Source organism: Pempheris klunzingeri, chromosome 15 (assembly GCF_042242105.1).
Source record: "Pempheris klunzingeri isolate RE-2024b chromosome 15, fPemKlu1.hap1, whole genome shotgun sequence".
In the NCBI taxonomy this organism is placed as follows: domain Eukaryota; kingdom Metazoa; phylum Chordata; class Actinopteri; order Acropomatiformes; family Pempheridae; genus Pempheris; species Pempheris klunzingeri.
The window spans coordinates 14868926-14888078 of record NC_092026.1 but is presented as its reverse complement, the minus strand read 5'-3'; the positions used below and the strand labels follow the sequence as shown (position 1 = coordinate 14888078).

General features: G+C 39.9%; 1 protein-coding gene across 1 annotated transcript in view; it reads right to left on the bottom strand.

Annotated features, from left to right (window-relative positions):
* astn1 (astrotactin 1) overlaps positions 1-19153 on the bottom strand; it is a 332257-nt gene that overhangs the window by 183274 nt on the left and 129830 nt on the right. The window contains exon 12 of the mRNA XM_070845081.1: positions 15127-15277. Coding sequence (XP_070701182.1) covers positions 15127-15277 — 151 coding nt within the window. The remainder of the gene's footprint in view (positions 1-15126; positions 15278-19153) is intronic.

Below are 19153 nucleotides of genomic sequence, written 5' to 3'. Positions count from 1 at the left end.
TTTCACTTAGCGAGATTTTATTAGTGCTTACGTGAATGTTACACGCATACTTGACATTTTCTATTATGTAATGTATCCCAACGTCCTTTTACACGTCAAGGCTACAACAAGATAAAGCGTCTCAAGGCATGTTAACGGCTCCCTCAGGATTTACTGTACATACAGTGCTTTCAGCTAAAAGCTAATTAAGCTAAGCTAAGTAAGTACAGCAGAGCCTAATGGGGAACACATTAGTTTAGTGGGTAGTTAGGTTTTAACTGTTCCATGTGTTGTGGTGTTGTTGCAAGAATCATGGGTGCTCCTGCCCCAGTTTAAGTGATTAAACATTCAGTTTTTACAAAGGGAGTTTTATCTTGTATATGTAAGAAAGTAAAGAGCCTTTGCATGGCACTACCATTTGGTTATTTGCTGTGGCGCTGGGAGTGACAAGAACAGTGATTCAATGATGGACAACCGGTGTCATCTATATGGAAATCTTTTTAAAAACCTTTCTGAGAGAAACCCATGCTCTGTTGAGGGGATGAGGCGATACTACGAGTTTAAATTTCCATCTCCACACAATCCAGCAAGGGCTGTCTTCATATTTGATGAGTAAAATTAAATCCTTTAGTTCTGAAATGGGTGAAACAATGGGTAACTCCAAAAAAAGGGAATAAAAAAGTTTTTACTGAGCCGTGGACAAGTTCATAATTGAAATGCACTCTGTGCTGGGGGGAATTTCAAAAAAGAACTGTGAGATCTGACTTCACCTGGGCTCCCTCCATCTACAGTCTTGCTCAATATTTCCCAAGCACTTTTTTTCAGAGATCTGTCAAGTCAAATTCACATTATGTTTTCTGTCAGCTATCACTTCAAAGGAAATCTTGATGAAATGCATTTCAAGAAGGCACTGCTATCCTCAGAACAGCGACTAGGCAGCTGGTTTCCTCTGAGCATTCAGGGATCTGCAACTGCCCATTTTATTATTTAGACCTACTGTATTCATCGGAGGGTCCAGGTGGCACACTTGACTAATAAAGCTCATAAACTTGTGGATTCCAGTCTACGTAATTTTTGTTGACATCCAGTATAGTTTTTTCTTGTGAATGCTAGTGTATGCTAAATATGACCAATAAAGATGATCTTAGAATTTAACTTCTTCAACAGGAGCAAACAGTGGCCAACAGTAGTAGGGGACTATCACCATAATCATACATTGGCTGAATCCTCATTAACCCTTTGTACAACTAACTGCATGGCCAGAAACAAGCAAGATGGAATGAGAGACCAGGCCACAGAGCTGCGACGGCTGAGTTTAGGGGAGGCGCACATTTGGCTTAGTCTGAAAAGCTCAAATATCATATAGCAAACCATAGAAATTGGTTATTTCACTCATGTTCATATTTCTGTGACAGAGTATACTGCTGGTGAATTAGTGTTTTTTTTTTTTTTTGCACCAGTTCAGAATGAGTTCACATGTTGAATGAGTGGACCTTGGTCCTGCTCCCTTGATAAACTGATATTGATTTTGTCACTCTGTGAGGGACCGTTGTGACAAATGATTTATTACCTGTAATGCAAAGAGCACATGAGACATTGAATCTCCCAACACATCTGTGGCACGGACTCTTTAAATCACTGGAACCCAGTGCAGTCAATGGATGCGTGGAGATGTGGCTGAGAGGAATTTGTAGTGATGGGTCACTGCACCGGTGTTTGCCAGCCACAGATATCTCTAGTTATTGACTGCCATAAAAGGCGTCAGACGTGGCGGAATAGCGATAACTCTGGGCCATTCTCCAGCTGTCCGCAGGATAATAACCATTAAGAGTATGCGCCTGTCGGCGTCTTTGTCTGTGGATTGTTATCACTTGAGATTTCCACAAATCTGGTCTATAATCCTGGGTAAATCATTGATAATCCTCTGCATAAAACCACTCCCCAAGTGAACAGTTGTCAGATCCTTCAAAATTTTATCTGATTAAAAACTTCTCCTGGTTGTTTTGTTTAGAATCAGTGTGTGGCCATGAAAGGTGGAATACTTTGACTCAGCATGACTGGCATAATAAGGAAATAATCCAGATTAAAGCCTCTTAAGAAAAGTCTTGAAAGGTTTACGTGGAGGGAGTGAGTGAAAATGTAGGCTCTGATTTGTTCTAATAAAAGAATGGAAAAATGCGAGTTTATTCGGTTGTTTTTGTGTCTTATCTATATGAAATTTTTGAGCAAGAGATAATTAGCTCTCACATGCATTCTATAAAAAATGTGAAAAGGTTGCAAACCCTCCCTTCACTATGATTAAGCCCCACCAGGTTAAGAAAAACATGGATTTTCAAATTCTCCCTGCATTTCACACCATTCTACATTATCATCATCATCATATTATTATTATTATTATTATTATGTATAGCACCTTTCATGCAAACATTCAGCCCATAGTGCTTAACAACATCTCATGAAAATAAACAATTACAGTAAGTAAAAAAAATAGCAATAGTTATAAGTGAGAAAAAGCAAGCAAACAAAAACAGCTCATGAGTGGAATTAAAAATTCCAAACTAGTTTGCTGTTCTAAGATTCTTGGGGAGGGTGTTCCACAGTTTAGGGCCAAAAAAACAGAAAACAGCATCCACCAGATTTCAAGTGTGACATAAGGCTTTGTAGATAAGTCACAGGACTTTAAGCTCAACTCTGAAAGATACAAGTAGCCATTATTTAGAGTTCAAAAGCTGTTTATGCTCTAAAAAGCAAAAAACAACTTCAGATAAAGCGTGTGAATAAAGCCACGTAGGTGCCTTGACCAGCACTCAGAGTTCAACCATGGCACATATAAGTGCCTTTTCAAACGGACAAGCCTCTGTATTGTTGCTCGCTGCAGGTCGAAGGGTTATATTACACAATTCTAAAGGCTTTCTGTGATTGCTGTAGAAAACGGTGTTCAGGCAGGTGCACAGCTGCCGACACAAGCAGAGACCTTCACAGGTCTCCGTTGTGGAATTTCGACCTTTCAATCTAAGGTCACAGATTCACTTGATGAAACCTTGGAGCAACTGACAATGTTTTCAAAGGTAACGTGGTAACAGAGGAGCGGCCTTCCACAACTTCATCAGGTAACTACTAGTTCATTGATATATGCTGCAGTTTTGGTTGACCCAAAGTTTAGAAAGGTGGACGCAAGACTAAAGCTGTTTAATGGCTTAGTGAGATAAAAAGGATTCTAATTAAAAAGAGACTTTGATTAGCATTTCTTACTTAACCTTGTTGGAACACCAATGTCAAAATACTCTGTGGTATTATGTGTGGCATTTATAAGACATATTTGCAACTAACTAGAAAGGGCATATATCATCTCCAAATGATGCACAGGTCACTAGATAATGACCATCTTCTGATACTAACAAAAGGGTCTTTGAAGGCAAAGTAATCACCATTTATCTTAGACCATTTAATAACGGGACAGTGAGTGAGAGCACTGTCTGTCCTGCCTTACAAGAAGCTAGCGGTACAAAGCCTGCTCTGGAAAACCCCTTGAACCACCATGCCTTTTAATCCCGTTTCTTAATGGAGATAAATTCCTGCAGTGCTTTTGAGGCTTAGGGGAATCAGTAATGTGCCATTGCCAAACACCAACAAATCCCTGCGAGAGCAGTTGGATAAGCTATGCACTTTTCAAATTTGCCTGATAGGCAGATCAGTGCAGAACAACAATGATTGAGGACTTAAATAGTAAGGTAATGCATTCACAAGGGAAGCGTTGATCATTCCTCAAAGGGTCCTAATTATGAAATTACAAAAAGCTTCTTGATTCATTTAAACCGTTATATGGACAGCCAAACAATTCACATGTGCTGTTCTTGTTTAGAAATATTTGAATCATTCATTCATTTTGAAATTCATCTTTTTGTTGGTATCACCTATTGTGAAGCTAGAAAAAAAATACTCACACTTCTACTGGATACTGAATACTGATGCAGTTCAGACACTGAATTGTGTTGATATTGACTTATGTGGATAAGAATGTACGTAGACATATCTCTTGGCTATGAATAGTTTATATGCAGTGAAAAGGTCATATGAAAAGTAGCTTGAGGGTTTCAACAGTAAGCAGAGCCACGTGTGTGCCTGCAAGAAGTCAGCTGTTTACGTTGTTGGTTTATTTCATTTAGGGACTGGCCTCACAATGACAGCGCTGGTTATTCGTTGAAATGCCTAAAGCAGCTTATGTTTATGTTGACCTGACAAGGACCTCTTGGCTGTGCGAATAATGACTGTTCTCACCCAGAAGCAAGGAGGACGGAGCGTAGCATTGTAAAGGCCTACGTGTGTTTCATGCAAACTTGGTCCACACTTGAGAGACAGCCATCAGAGCCTCCACCTCCCGCTTCTCTGATCTTTCTTCAATAAATATGTGGGGTTTTTTTTTCGCATGTCTTTGTAGTTTTGACATTCTGAATGTAACAAATGAGGATAACAGAGCATATTCTACACAGGACTAATGAAGAATATATATAGGCAACAAAAAAAAGACAACTTGAGAGAGTTCAAATAGTTTCATGCATCTGACTGACACTGTGTGAAGTTATCAGATTGTCTGTTTCATAAAATTACAAAACTGTCAGATCCAGTCCCCCCATTCTGCTATTGAACAGGAGGATTCAGACGCTGCTAGACGGTGTGACAAGCACTCATCTTGATACATGTACACTTTACACCAAACGACAAATCAATTAATTGTACCACGTGTCATCTGACCACATTGGGAGGCAATAGCCTGCATACATAGAGAGGGGCGAGCACTGATAACAGTTAAAATATGGGGATATTGCTGTGATGAGGTGGTTGCTGGTGCAGTTCAATTGTCTGAAAAGTACTGTTTGCTTTTAGGTAGGAGTTGGATGTGGATGTGCAGGTTTTTGACTTAGACATGGCAGACAGCTGCTAGGATCCCATTTCCTATCAGCAGATAACACTGGTGTCTCTTAACCATGACCACAGTATTTCCTTCAACTTATTTTAGAAGCACTTTCTTAATATTTGTTGAAATTTTCATAACGCCCTGACAGCGAGCAATAAGAAAAATAGTTTTAAAGCAAATAATCTGATGTCACAGGCCTGTAATAAACAGAGCTGCCCATCTGTGTATGGACCTGTCTACCTGCGTGCACACACGCTCATGACCGGAGGCTAAAGCTAGCGGGCTAGTCACACTAGAGCTGGAAAGAAAGTCTGGCCAAAGTGACGACTCAGGTACAGACTGAGGGAACACCCACTGAGAGAGCTGTGGTTCACAAATTCATTTTTTCTGATTGTTGGGATATAATTGTGGCATTTAACAGAGCTATTTATTGAACCGACTGAAAAGCCGAGAGAGGCTGTCAGTCAGCAGCTGTGTGCAGAACGAATGAGGGAATAAGGCCGGCCTTCTCATTGTTGTCATCATCCACCAGCAACGCTAATCAGGCAAGCACGTTCAAGTGTTGTGGGGGAGGGAGATAGGAAAGCTTGGTGGGAGGGAGCGGGATATTGGATACTTCTGTTTGAAAATCTAGACACTCTTCCTGGCCTCCAACGTTGCAGACCCTGCCTTTACCTTTCCTAAATTAAATCAAATTTTGCCCATACTTTTGGCAGCTCAGACAATGATCACATCATTCATTTTTCTGTCTTTTGTAAAGGCTTCGAAAGGAACTGACAAACAATGTGATGATCGGGGCGTCACATCGGAAAAACCTGTCATTATGGAAGGCAGTGACTAATTACAAATGTAGTGGTTTAGTTTAGAGGACCTCTGTATAGCAGGGCATGGGACAAACAATACGTTAACCTAAATACTTTCATCTGAAAAAGCCTTATTTTGCTGGATGGCCAACTGCAGTATTTTCTACTGGGCAACAATTGCGTAACCATGTACAGTATATTGAGGTCGTGTATACCTTCTAGCTGTCATGAAAAAGGCTTGTTATACGTCTATCCATAGTATTAAGAGGGAAATTGACTGATATATCATCCCAGCTCTCTATTTGATGTATTTGCCGGAAACTTAAAAGGTTTTTACTCACTACGGAGAGGGGAAGCCCACAGGAGCTTTTGTGTCAAGTTCACAGAGAAACTTATCTATTCTGAGGAGGTCTATTAAAGAAATCACATTTTGTAGCCTAAAACATTATCCAACATTTCAGCTTTCCTTTCATGTTTCCTAATGGAGAAAGTTGTCTTGAGAGAGTTTTTCCACAGGCCGGTGTGATGAGATAAGCGCTGCACGTCAAAGGTCAGCTCATCCCAGAGCACTTGGCTCCTCATTCTGGTCTCCTGTGGTGGTTATAGTGAGTAAGTTCAGTGCAGAAAAACTTGGACATTTAGTAACCCCACTCACCTCCTTCGCAGTTAAGTGCAAATGGCACAACAGGGAAAGTGCTCGAGGTCAAATAGACACGCTGTAACTGAAGACCTTCCTTAAAAAGAAAGATCACATGTTCTGCCCTTAAGTCTTTTCAATTACTGACAGCTTGAGTTCATAGTGGACTGTTGTTATCACTACATCTGCCATTTTTCATCTAATAATATTACTGACTATCAATCTGTGCTTAAGTGGAGTCACAGTTATATATTAAACATTATGGACTTCAAGAATATGTTTTTTAATGTCAGAGAATGTTCTCCTTATAAATCAACGGTAGAAACTTTCTTTGCTAGCTTAGTAAGAACCTTGGAACTGTGAGCAGAAGTCTTCACAAAAGAAGCCACATATTACTTTAAAAAAACAAAAAAAGATTATTTACAGTGAATGGCAAATTCCTGCTAAAGTTTAAGTTAGAAGTTTTGTGATCTAATGAGACGATGTAACTTTTTTCTGCTGTTGCCAGACACTCTTTGGTCTACGAAGAACCAGACTTTTCAACAGGATTATCTGAGGCTACTCAGTCAAAGGGAGACACAGGTCAGGGTTGGTCACATTAGACACATGGTGTGCACTGACAAACAGCAAGCAAAGGAGTGTCATATCTGCTCACTGCATAACTCAGGACACAACTGTATAGATACTGTTTTTAACGGCGCCACAATTTACAGTTCAGTAAATGATTGAGCAACGATAATTTGTAGCTTTTGGAAGACGAAACTTGTTAAAAGTAGTAGGGACAACGTGTTTTATTGAGCAGACGTTCTCCGCTGCAGAAACTTCCCATCAGTTTGTCACTGCTCATTTTTAGTTTGAAACATTTTTACTTTTCTTTTTACTGCAGTCAAAACACAACATTGTCAAACCCCTCTATAACATGATGAACCTTTAAGCTGCTGTGGTACAAATGGGAATAGAGGCGGGGGGTGAAAATAAACCAGGGGGTTCTTCAGCCCCCCCAAAAATGGTTAATTGGTTATTTCCAGCATTTAGATACATTAATACACATTATGATGGCATTTCAAAAATAATGGCTGTATGACTGCTGTTATGTTTTTATTAATGTGGTGATCTTTTTAAATGTTGTATTCTCATCTTTACTACATAGAACACTAAGTTTTATCCATGATCGGTGTTCAAATTCTGTCCAGTCCAACTAAAAACAGCTGGAGTTCATATGTCTAAGGTTTTGGTTTAGCTAATGTTTCAGGCTGCTATGCTCTCTGGATCAAAAATCATTTTGAATTGCTTGTTATAGTCCCTTAATTGCCTCCATGGGCTGTGTGTCACAGCCACCGATGCTGCAGCTGAGTTGGTACGCCGGGCCTAATCAGCAGACCAAACAACAATAACTAACCTCCAACTGTCCGTAGAACACTGCCATTCCCTGTCCCTTTTTATATCACAAAGCATATGTGCCTCACTCCCCCCGCCCCCTCCAAACCTCCCATTCGCCTCACAGTTTGAAAAAGTCTGACGAAGATCAACCTCTATGTTGAGACAAAAACTGGGCCAAATAAGGCCAAAATTAAGTGCTGCTCCCAGAGAGCCTAATTCCTGTGAGTAAATGCTAATAAGTGAAGATGACTGAGAGGAGCATACCAACATATTGACACCTCCTCTCTTATGTCATCTGGATTTTACCAGCTGAATAATCAGAGGAAACTGTTTGTAGGAATTGTATGAAGTAAATAGAGGATTTTGAAAAAGTGAAATTTCTGCCATGGTGGAAAAAACACCCTTGGTAGTACATATAAATAAGAGACCAAGTCAAATGTTTTAATAGTGTTACCCTACGGTAGCCTCATCTGAAAATGACTTGTGTTCCTCTTCTTTTCAGACATGAACTTTGTAGATAACTACTGTATGAATATATTAAAATAAAATCCCCCAAAACAATTTCCTAACAATACACTCCTGCAGTAGCTGATCTTCAGCAGATGCTTTCATCAAACCTGCGAACCTAAACACACACCTTCACACGAATCCAACGACCCGAGGAGAGAAAACATCAGTAGTGACAATCTAATGTGCTTCTATTCCTCTTTGGGGCTGAGGTCTGCCTATATATCTGCCAAGTATTGACTACACTCAAGACTGCTTAGTGTCCCTAAATGTGATTCCAGTCAAGATTGGTTTTTGCTGCCTAAGGGAGACTACACCAATACAAGGTAGTGAGAAGAACTGCTTTAGCCTGCAGCATACAGTAAGGTGCTGTCCAAAATGATTATCAGAAAAAAGCACCCGGCTGATCAGAGAGGTGTTAGATGTAACAGTACATGGTGCATTATCCTGTTCTTTTGAGGTGTTGTGTATAATTTTATCTTCAGATTGTGTAATTCGGTGCACACTTCAAAGCGCCGTGCTGATGGTCCATGTGGGCTTTGATTAAAGATGACGTGTTCTAGCGTAGTTTAGTAACTGGCATTACAGTCTACCAAGTGGTAGGAAAACACGAATCATTTGGTTGTTGAGTGAGGTTAGCGGTTTTTGGTTCCCAAACACTTCTTCTTTGCCAGAGGGACCCTTGTGTGGTACTGTGTGATGGTTTGTGGTTGTAATTGGTAGCGCTAAGCTGATAACCTCCCCAGAACAACATTACCACATGCCACATTTTCTGGGTGTTTCTGTCTTCAGTGTATTAACGTTTCACCATTTGCATTATAAAGTTGATAAAGAACACCTGCACTGAAAAGCATGAAGCATTACTTCTGTACTAAATGGTTTTATTTATTTTTAATTAATTTTTTTGCACAAAGGAACATAAAGCATGCTGCTGTTCTTTCATTAAAGGGAAAGTCTACTGATTTTACACATCACATTCACTCGTTTACTCGTCATGTGGAATACGTGGGAGTGAGGTTGAAAAGCACTGGGATTTATACAGCGGCAAGGGGCTGACAAAAATGCTATATATTTTCTGTATGGAAATTGCAGGATTGAGTCTGACTAGAGTTTGAGCCATGCAGGGGACTCAAAGTTGGCATATCTGAGCCTCTATTGCATCAGTTCTTTTCTGTTTCCTAAAACTTTTTGGAGGTGCAGCATTACGGCAGTCAGTTAAAATCTCTCTATCATCGGACCAGTCAGAAGTGCATATTTCACAGAAAATGACGACTTCAGCTGGGTGCTGAAAGTGGGACAGACAGAAGTCCTGTATTTGGGCCAAACAGCTGAGCAATTAGCAAGAACGTTAGCAAGATCGATGAATATTGTTGTGTGTGTCTTGCAGTGTGCATCTTGTCATTATGTTATTCCAGTTCAGAAAACTGCAGGCATGAACCATCTTCTTATGTTTGCCACAACTTCTTTAGCGTGCACATGCGCTAAATTGACTGTGACCAACATCTTCATACAAACTAACCAACTGTCACCGATCCAGGGGACCCGTTTCTATTTTCTACGTACGTCAGACTCAGAGAACAGGCACTTGAGATGTTAATTGGAAACTTTTAGGTGGATTTTACGTCACTCTGCCAAAGTCCATGTTTTGTGAATGAACAGAAGTTCTTAGTGAAAGGTTGGCATGATGGATGGTAAGAATGGCCCAAGCGTTTAACAATAAGATATGTGTTAAAAAATACCAGAATTTTCCTTTGGAGTTAAATGAGAAGATTGATACCACTATTGTGTCATTTCAGTTTATATGAACCCCCTCCCAGCAGCTGCATAGCATTGCTTAGCACAAATACTGGAAATGGGACAAATGCTAGCTTGGCTCTGTCCAAACCAAAATCTGTCTTGTAGCACCTCTGAAGCTCAATAATTGACATATTTTATCCACTGTTTTAATTCATCTGTATAACAACTAGTGCTACATGTTGTGTTTTTACATGTGGCTACGTGCCAGTCCAATAGAATTATGCCACTGATTCAACTCTTTGGAGCTGGTTGCCTGACAACCTCACAATGACAACAAGGCTCTAAGGAGTGTATATCCTTAATTATTAAAGTCTCCAAAGAAACCAGCACACAACTTATGATTATGCTAATTAGATTATTTTATCTCCTGATGTTGGGTTACAGTAAAACAAAAGTTGGGATAAAAGGCACAAAAAACTCAAACGATCTGAACTTAAAGCATTTTGTGACGTACTGTATCACTGAGGCTGTTTTCCATCAGCTAAACAAGCAAAACACGTGCTTTGACTTTGCAACCCTAAAGGTTTGAACTAATCGAAAACAGCACACCAGCACTTGTCTGCCCTCTGCATTTCTTAGAGTAAGTGGAACCTACTCTAGTTAGAATGACAGAGCCTGTCCAACCAATCAGGAAGCAAACAAGATGTGCACACATACAAATATATCAGATGGTTTAAATACAAAACTAAGAATCGAACTACCCTGTAAGGCCCACAGTACTGTCACTACAAGCACAGCTTTAATCATCTGGTTGTTTCTACCTTGTACACAAGGTACTATATAATTCTGTAAAGCACACACACACACCAACACCAACGGCGGCAAAATGCAGTAAAACAGCACTAATTATCTACATTTTTTGTGTACTGCAGGTTTATACATCATTCCCAACACATGCACACACAAACACCGTGTGAGCAGTTTGGACAGCACCCAGCTATTCTCGTCATTCCATCCTGATGGCAATCTGCTCTGTCAACAACATCCTTGTTTTCCACCATTTTGCATGGGAAACAAGTGACAAGAGGAAGCTAATTAATCTCACAATCATCCTGTGATTATTATGCTCTCACTTCCACAGGCGCCACGCGCTGCTTCTCCCCAGGAGTGCAATATATCAGCGAGATGGAGCAGGTCGGTCAGCGCAGACCGCCAGAATCGGTCGACTCTCACACAAGGAAAGATATTAAACGCAGACAGGACAGCTACTGGCAGCACGGACTCAGACAAGGTGTTAATTGATTAGGGTGGAAATCAGAGGGCTGGGGAGCAGCCAGTTTACCACCCTGATTAGACAGATGAGAGGCTCATTTATAAGTTCGATAGTCACAAGATAATTACGAAATCACACAATAATATATGCAGCGGCAGCTGGGAGCGGTGCCGTGTGGTGATGGACAGGACTGGGATGTTGGTATGTGTGGGTGAGGATAACTGATTGGCTCACTTGCAGTGATGGTTGCTAGATAAACACATAATAATGGCATTTCTCATTCAAACAGAATAACAATCCATTTAGCAAGCGTGATAAGCTATCGTTAAAGTAGGAAATCAGAATCAATTAAGCCAGCAAATATTTAACAGCTATCACCATCTTTCCAAATGAGGCTGCGGCCGCATAAAAGTCTTCATCCCAATTCTCTCAAAAGCTTGGAGAATCCGTCCTTGAGCTCACCTGCTTCGTCCAATCTACATCACCTATGTAACTGATAATTGTGTACATTCAGGGCCAAATTTCCATAATCAGAAGTGCAGGGCAAATTTGCGCTGCCTCTTTCATTCAATTAGTGCTTGCAATCTGTGTGTAATTACTGCCTGATTTACTAAGACAGCAGCAGCGTCTGGGACTGACTTCTAGGTAAATTCAGCAAATGAAGGAGAGCTCAGAAGAATGCAGTTATAGGCTGCGATGAGATCATCAAGCTTTTACGAAAGAGGTGGAGAGATGCTACACGGAAAAGCTCACTAAGGAAATAATATCATTTCAGAACATTTACTGATGCCACAATTCAGCTCCAGATGTGATATACTCCAAACAACATCAACTTGTAGGCCAATTTATTATTGTTGAGCACAAACCAATCGCTCTCTGTGTGGTTTCAATACCGTATATATTTTTATAGGTTTGTTTTAATACTGGTTGGCCAATTCAACGGATGTCCCCAGTCACAGTGTTTTGTGGTGCACTCACTCTTACATCTGCTCAACCACAGCCTTCTTTTTTTTTTGCACCCACTTGTTAGAGGCAGAAAAATTAAATACAAAACTAATCTTAATTAAATTGTGTGAACAACACTCCTCTTTCCATCCCTTAATATGTCTATACAGTATACAGTATGAGACATACACTATTGCTGAGTGCACTTCAGATAACAGGCCAACTGGCAGACCTGTCTGATGATCAACAAGCACTAATATGGGTTAAAAAAATAACATTACAAATGACAACAAAGTGCGTCGTTCCTCCATTTTGTGTTAATGCAGAACATTCGGTTAGTTCTGATACGCCAACACTGCCAACAGAATGACAGAGCACCTAATGAACGCCAACTGCTGGAGCACATGGCACGGCCTGCTGTGCTTATACACTCTGCATAGAATTCTACTTGGATAGATTGTAATGGATCACATTTCTTTGTCTCTGTTTCTGTTTTTGTTTTGTTTTGTCTGGAAAATAGAGTGAAAGTCTCACACACGACTTCTTTGAGCTCGCCTGTTCTAAATAGCACCCAGTTAATGGCAGCAACAGCTAATCTAGTCGGTAAAGTATTTCCAGGTTTCTCTGAAAAGTCTTCATGGTGCTTTCATAATCACTTATTCCATTGTGTCATATATATTGTCCACCTCCTTTTTGAAAGCAGCTCTACTGAGGTGTGAAATCATAGATTTATTCTTGAATTTCTGTTTCATTCGTGGTTACAGTGGAAAATTCACAAATGATGGGAAAACAGAGACATTAAGGGATAAGTAGTGTTAGTGACTACAGACGTTCACTTTGTTCTTTTTTTTTTCACAGAGGTTCTTAGAAAAATATCACAGTATTCTTCAACATGCTCACAGGGATGGAAATATAACAGGACAATAAATAATTAATGGAATACAAAAGGAGAGTCTCATGACACCTCAAAGCATTGGCAAGAAATCTTTTCAGTGTTTCTCTTTGGATCCAAGTGAGACTAATTTCAGGGAGAAGAAATTGGATTTTTTTTTTCTTTTTTTTTTTTTCTTGGTGCTTTTGGCGAGGATTTGCAACAAACTGCAACATGAAGAAGCCGCCCTCTAGATGCTGATGACTACAAGCTGACGTTTAAAAGCATCCAGTAATTATGTGTAAAGGAAGACTATAACAACAACATATCTGGAGATTTCTTGCTGGGCTTTCCCACATGAGGGAAGAGCAGGAAAGAACTGAACGTGTAACTAGATAAAACATAATCAAATGCCTGTGAGACTTCAAAGCCCCGGCTCACAATCTCCAATCAAAATTTGATGGGTATTTTGGTCTCTGACATTCCAGTGCAATGTTGGTGAAACTCGGTGGACTCCTATCAGACTGCATATAAAACTATTTCAGGGAGCGGACATGATCATTCACAGTGGTCCGACCAGCAGCAGAATGTGAATGGCCGGCGCTTTCTGGGGGCAAATCTACATTTGTGCCGGAATCTAATTGCATTTCTTCTTCGTGTGCAACAGGTTTGTGACATTTACAAGCCCACAGGAAAAAAAAACATCACTGAAAATCATTAAACTCAGGTTGAATAGAAATAGTTCAATAGTTCTTAGTCATCTTATGAGTTTGGAAAATATAAAACCAGATCAGTTAAGTTGTCTGACCTTAAAGGTTTGAAGAGTGTTCATGATTTAGCAACAGGAACTTACAGCTGCAACTGTTGAGGCCACTTTTTGTTGGACTAGACAACAAGCACTGCTGCTCCCTGTGACTAACCGGGCTCGGAACTGAGTCCTACACTAACCTTTATTATGGTTAGCATCATCTTTATTATAGGAAAAGAAACAACCATCACTCATCTTCGCATGCGTTAATGACACAAAGCAAGCTTGCATCATGCAGGCTTTCTTCAAACTACAAAACATGAGTGTTAAAACTGGAGAGTTCACTTAACTTGGAATGAATACAATGTACTTGTTTTTACATTGCAGTAATGAGATAGGTTGTTTCCACTAAAGACCTCACTGATGTTTTGCAATGTACGAAATGCTAATTTTTAGCCTCAAGTCGCTGATTTAAGTCAGGTAATGAAAGACCAAGGGCGTAATAGGTAAACGTACATGTTTTACATGCCTGCCAAAAATAAATGTTCTACTCTGTGCTGATGTTTACACCACCTTTCTGTTATTATTATTATAAGAGATGAAGCATACTGGATTGCATAAGTAGCATCTCCCAGCCCACCTGAAAAGCATCAGAGTACTTGAAAAGAAACCAAATTGTTTGGGGGGGTAGTGCGTGTTAGCTTATCAATAGAAGGGGGGGGGGGGGGGGGATTTAGGAGAAGCAGAACACTAGCATACCGTGCTAAGATTCTGCAAATAACATCATTGCTGGAGTAGCGGTATTGCTAGAGTCCCTAACAGATGGAGAGGAAAACAAACCTGGCTGCTACATTTCCTGGTTGCTAAGCACCACCTGGAGGTAATGAATGTGTTCTCGGCCTAAGAGGCATATGAAACAAGAGGAGAAGTCAAAGTGTCTACTCAGACACATTACAGAGTGGGCCTGCTGCTTGTCCTTGATATAGGACAATTTAACCTGTAGACATGCTCATGAATATTTATACAGATGAAGCTTTAACACTGATGGACACAACAAGATATTCATACAGCATCAGAATATGAACCAATAGTAATGAGGCCTTGTGAGTGGGCACCAGATCAGAAACAGCTGAGGGTTGGATTGGCAGCATGTCAGAAACAAAGACATGCATCACCGTGCTCTCATAGCATATCAATCAGCACCGTATGCAGTAAACAGGTACTTTGAGTTTGATTCATATAGAGATCTAACGGAAAAGTCATGCTCAGCCACTGCAGCTAATGTAAGGCAGCTTCCCTTCAGAAAACAACATAAAAGAACAATGACTCACAACACATCCGGTGGAGTCCAGCTTTCGGTCAGATATGCAGCGAAAGTTGCGGCTGCAGCCTCCGTTGTCTTTGGTGCAGTCTCTGACGGGTCCAAACGAGTCCAGGAGAACCTCCAGAGAGTCAAAGGATGAACTGATCATCAGTTCCTCTCTGTAAAAGCAGAAGAGAGTGACAAAAAAAAAAAAAGAGGATAAATGTTTAATTTTTGTGAATTAAAGAATGTTTATTTGCTTCTTATTGAAATTTAAGACTGTGTCACTGCCTATATAAAATTCAGATAGAGGTCTTGAAGCTAGTATAACTAAACATACTTTTATTGAGCACAATTGTTCCTTGGTACCACACGTGCTGTCAGTTCACGTGTAGTAACCAGTGCTATCTACGTATCAACCGCTCTTAAGTCCACCCTTTTTTCTAAGTGTCAGAAAAATTTGTTATCATCAATATTGTTTTATTCTGAACATACATCACCTTCAAATAAGCCAAAAATTACAAATGAAATTCAGCTTTCAGTTAGTTATGCCTTGCTGTCAGCAGGCAATTCACTCGTTTTATATTCATATATATCCTGTCATTAAATGTTTTCTTTATTTTCATTATTTTCTACATTGTCGTTTTGTATTGAAGACATCAAACCTATGAAAGAACACATATGGAATTATCCGGCAAATAAAAAGAAAGTGTTTTATATTTTAGATTCTTCAAAGTAGCCACCTTTTGCTTTGGTGACACCTTTGCTCACTCTTAGTATTCTCTCAGTCAGCTTCATGAGGTCACCTGGAATGGTTTTTCAACAGTCTGAAGGACTTCCTAGAGGTGCTGAGCTCTTGTTGGCCGCTTTTCCTTCACTCCGTGGTCCAACTGCTGTCCCAAACCATCTCAATTAAGTTTATGTTGGGTGATTGCAAAGGCCAGGTCATGTGGCTCAGCACTCCATCACTCTCCTCCTTGGTCAAATAGCCCTCACACAGCCTTGGAGGTGTGTTTGGGCTCATCGTCCAGTTGAAAAACATGATGATCCCACTAAGCGAAAACCAGATGGGATGGCATGCCGCTGCAGAATGCTGTGGTAGCCATGCTGGTTCAGTGTGCCTTGAATTTTGAATACATCACCAACAGTGCCACCAGCAAACCACCCACCCCACACCATCACACCTCGTCCTCCATGCTTTACAGTGGAAAACACATAAGCAGAAACCATCCACTCACCTCTTCTGTTTCTCACAAAGACATGGTGGGTGGAACCGAAAATCTGAAAAATTTCATCAGACCAGAGTGCAGATTTCTACTGGTTTAATGTCCATTTCTTGTGTTTGTTGGCCCCAGCAGTTCTCTTCTTCATCCTGTTTTCCTCAGTAATGACGTCTTTGCAGCCATTCGACCAAGAAGGCCTGACTCACACAGTCTCCTCTAAACAGTTGATGCGGAGATGTGTCTGATATTTGAACTCTGTGAAGCATTTATGTGGCTTTAATCTGAGGTGGTGTTAATTTGTGGTTTCTGACGCTGGTAACTCTGATGAACTGATCCTCTGCAGCGGAGCTAACTCTCGGCCTTCCTTTCCTGGAGGGTCCTCATGAGAGCCAGTTTCATCATAGCCTTTGATGAATTTCACGACTGGACTTGAGGATAGATTCAAAGTTCTTAAAAATGTTCCGGATTGACTGACCTTCATGTCCAAAAGTAATGATGGACTGTCGTTTCTCTTTACTTAGTTGAGTGATTCTTGCCATTATATGGATGAGAACAAAGTCAAAGTCAAAACATAGTCAAAGTCCATTAGTCAAATAGGGCCATTCACTGTATAGAACTGTGTACCAACCCTACCTCCTCACAACACAACTGATGGTCTCACACACATTAAGAAGGCAAAACATTCTACAAATTAAGTCTTGAGAGGGCACACAGGTTAAATAAAAACCATTCCAGGTGACTATCTCATGAAGCTGACAGAGAGAATGCCAAGAGTGTGCAAAGCTGTCATCAAAGCAAAAGGTGTGTACTTTATAAAACATATTCAGGTTTGTTTAACACTAGTTTTGATGTCTTCAATATTAATCTAAAAAGTAGAAAATGATGAAAATAAAGAAAAACCATCGAATGAGACGGTGTGTCCAAGATTTTGACTGGCACTGTAATTATGTATATAGTATATATGCATACTTACAAACATCTATATAAATATCTTGCATTACAAATACCTGCGTGCTTAATTCATTCTTTGTAATAAGAATGAATTAAAAAGCTGTGACTTGTTACAGTGCAATTGCTATGCAAAGTGGTAGAGTTCACAAATAAAATGCACCATGAAATCACTGCTCTAACCTTGCTCTGAGCAGTCAATGCCTGTTTCTGTGATTTTTTTTTTTTTTAATTCCCCATAAACCTCTCACAAGGTCAATAAAATAAGCAGATCATCCAACAGAGGGACTACAGTATTTCAGATTGGTGAAGAAGAACAAAGCAGAGAGGACCTCAGTGTTTTTGTTGCAGAATCTAAATCACAGAGCAATTTCTATAGAGGAATAGTGATGCTGCTGATAAACAAGAACTTGTGTAATAGCATTGCCATGAACCCTGTCTGGGTAAAGGAAATGATGACCTCTCAGGCACTCGCAAAAATATATATTTTTTCCACTCCCTGCAGTCCCTTGCATACCCTATGAGAAAAGACAGTGAGTTTCCGTCCCTTTCATAGTCAACTTGATGTTATCATAGAAACCAATTTTTCTATTATAATTGCCCATTGCTTTGTTGTCATTTATTCAGAGGGTGCCTGTTGAAGAGAGCCCTGACAGATGATGAAACTCACAGCAAGTGTGAATGCCAAATTACTTGGAAAGTGCAAATACAGTCAAGACACATCCGATGACACAATTTACCTTTAAATATCACACACAAAAAAAAAGGCTTACAGCCATGTTTGGTGACTCTATATCATTGATTACGCATTGATTGGTGTGTGAGAAAAGCACGTTTAGTGTTCAAAATGTAAGCGTACATTCTCTCGGAAACATGTATTTCCTGTGTAGAACTGTAAATGCTCAGTGATTAGTCAGCAGGAGGCCATGGATCTCCACAGCAAGTCTACTAGAAATCTGGTAATTTTCTAAATATGTTGACATGGACCAGTTCAAGGGGAATTCTGAAGCGACAGGGGCTCTAAATAAATACCTAATTTCCATATGGTATTAAGTTGTGATCTGTATCTGGATATGTTCCCCATATGATGGCGTCTCGTCCAGGTCCTTTGCATGACATTTGCATGACATTGAGTCCACGTTGCCTGCCACGGGAGTTTTCACATGTTGTTGTGGTGACTGTTTACATTCCTCCTTCTGCCAACCCGACTTCGGCGTGACGTCATCCACTCCGCCATAGCCCGGGTAGAGACTCTACACCCAAGTGCACTCACTGCTATCTCGGGTGGCTACAACCATGTCACCATGGCAAAGGCACTGCCCAGCTTCACCCAGTACGGGAACTGTTCCACCAGAGAGGAGAGGACCCTGGACTCTGGACTCACATGATTATTATTATTGTTATTATTATTATTATAATTATATAATACAGCTCACTCTGAATGTACATGTTGTATGTTATTATTATTATATAGTACAGCTCCTCACTCTGAGTGTACATGTTATATATTATTATTATTAGTAGTGGTATTTTTTGTATTATTATTATTATTATATAGTACAGCTCCTCACTCTGAGTGTACATGTTATATATTATTATTATTAGTAGTGGTATTTTTTGTATTATTATTATTATTATATAGTACAGCTCCTCACTCTGAGTGTACATGTTATATATTATTATTATTAGTAGTGGTATTTTTTGTATTATTATTATATAATACAGCTCCTCACTCTGAATGTACTTGTTATATATTATTAGTAGTAGTAGTGGTATTATTTGTATTATTATTAGTAGTAGTGGTATTATTTGTATCATTATTATTATTATCATTATTATTACTTTTGTGTTTGAAGTTTATTCTTATTCTTTTGGAGCTGTGTG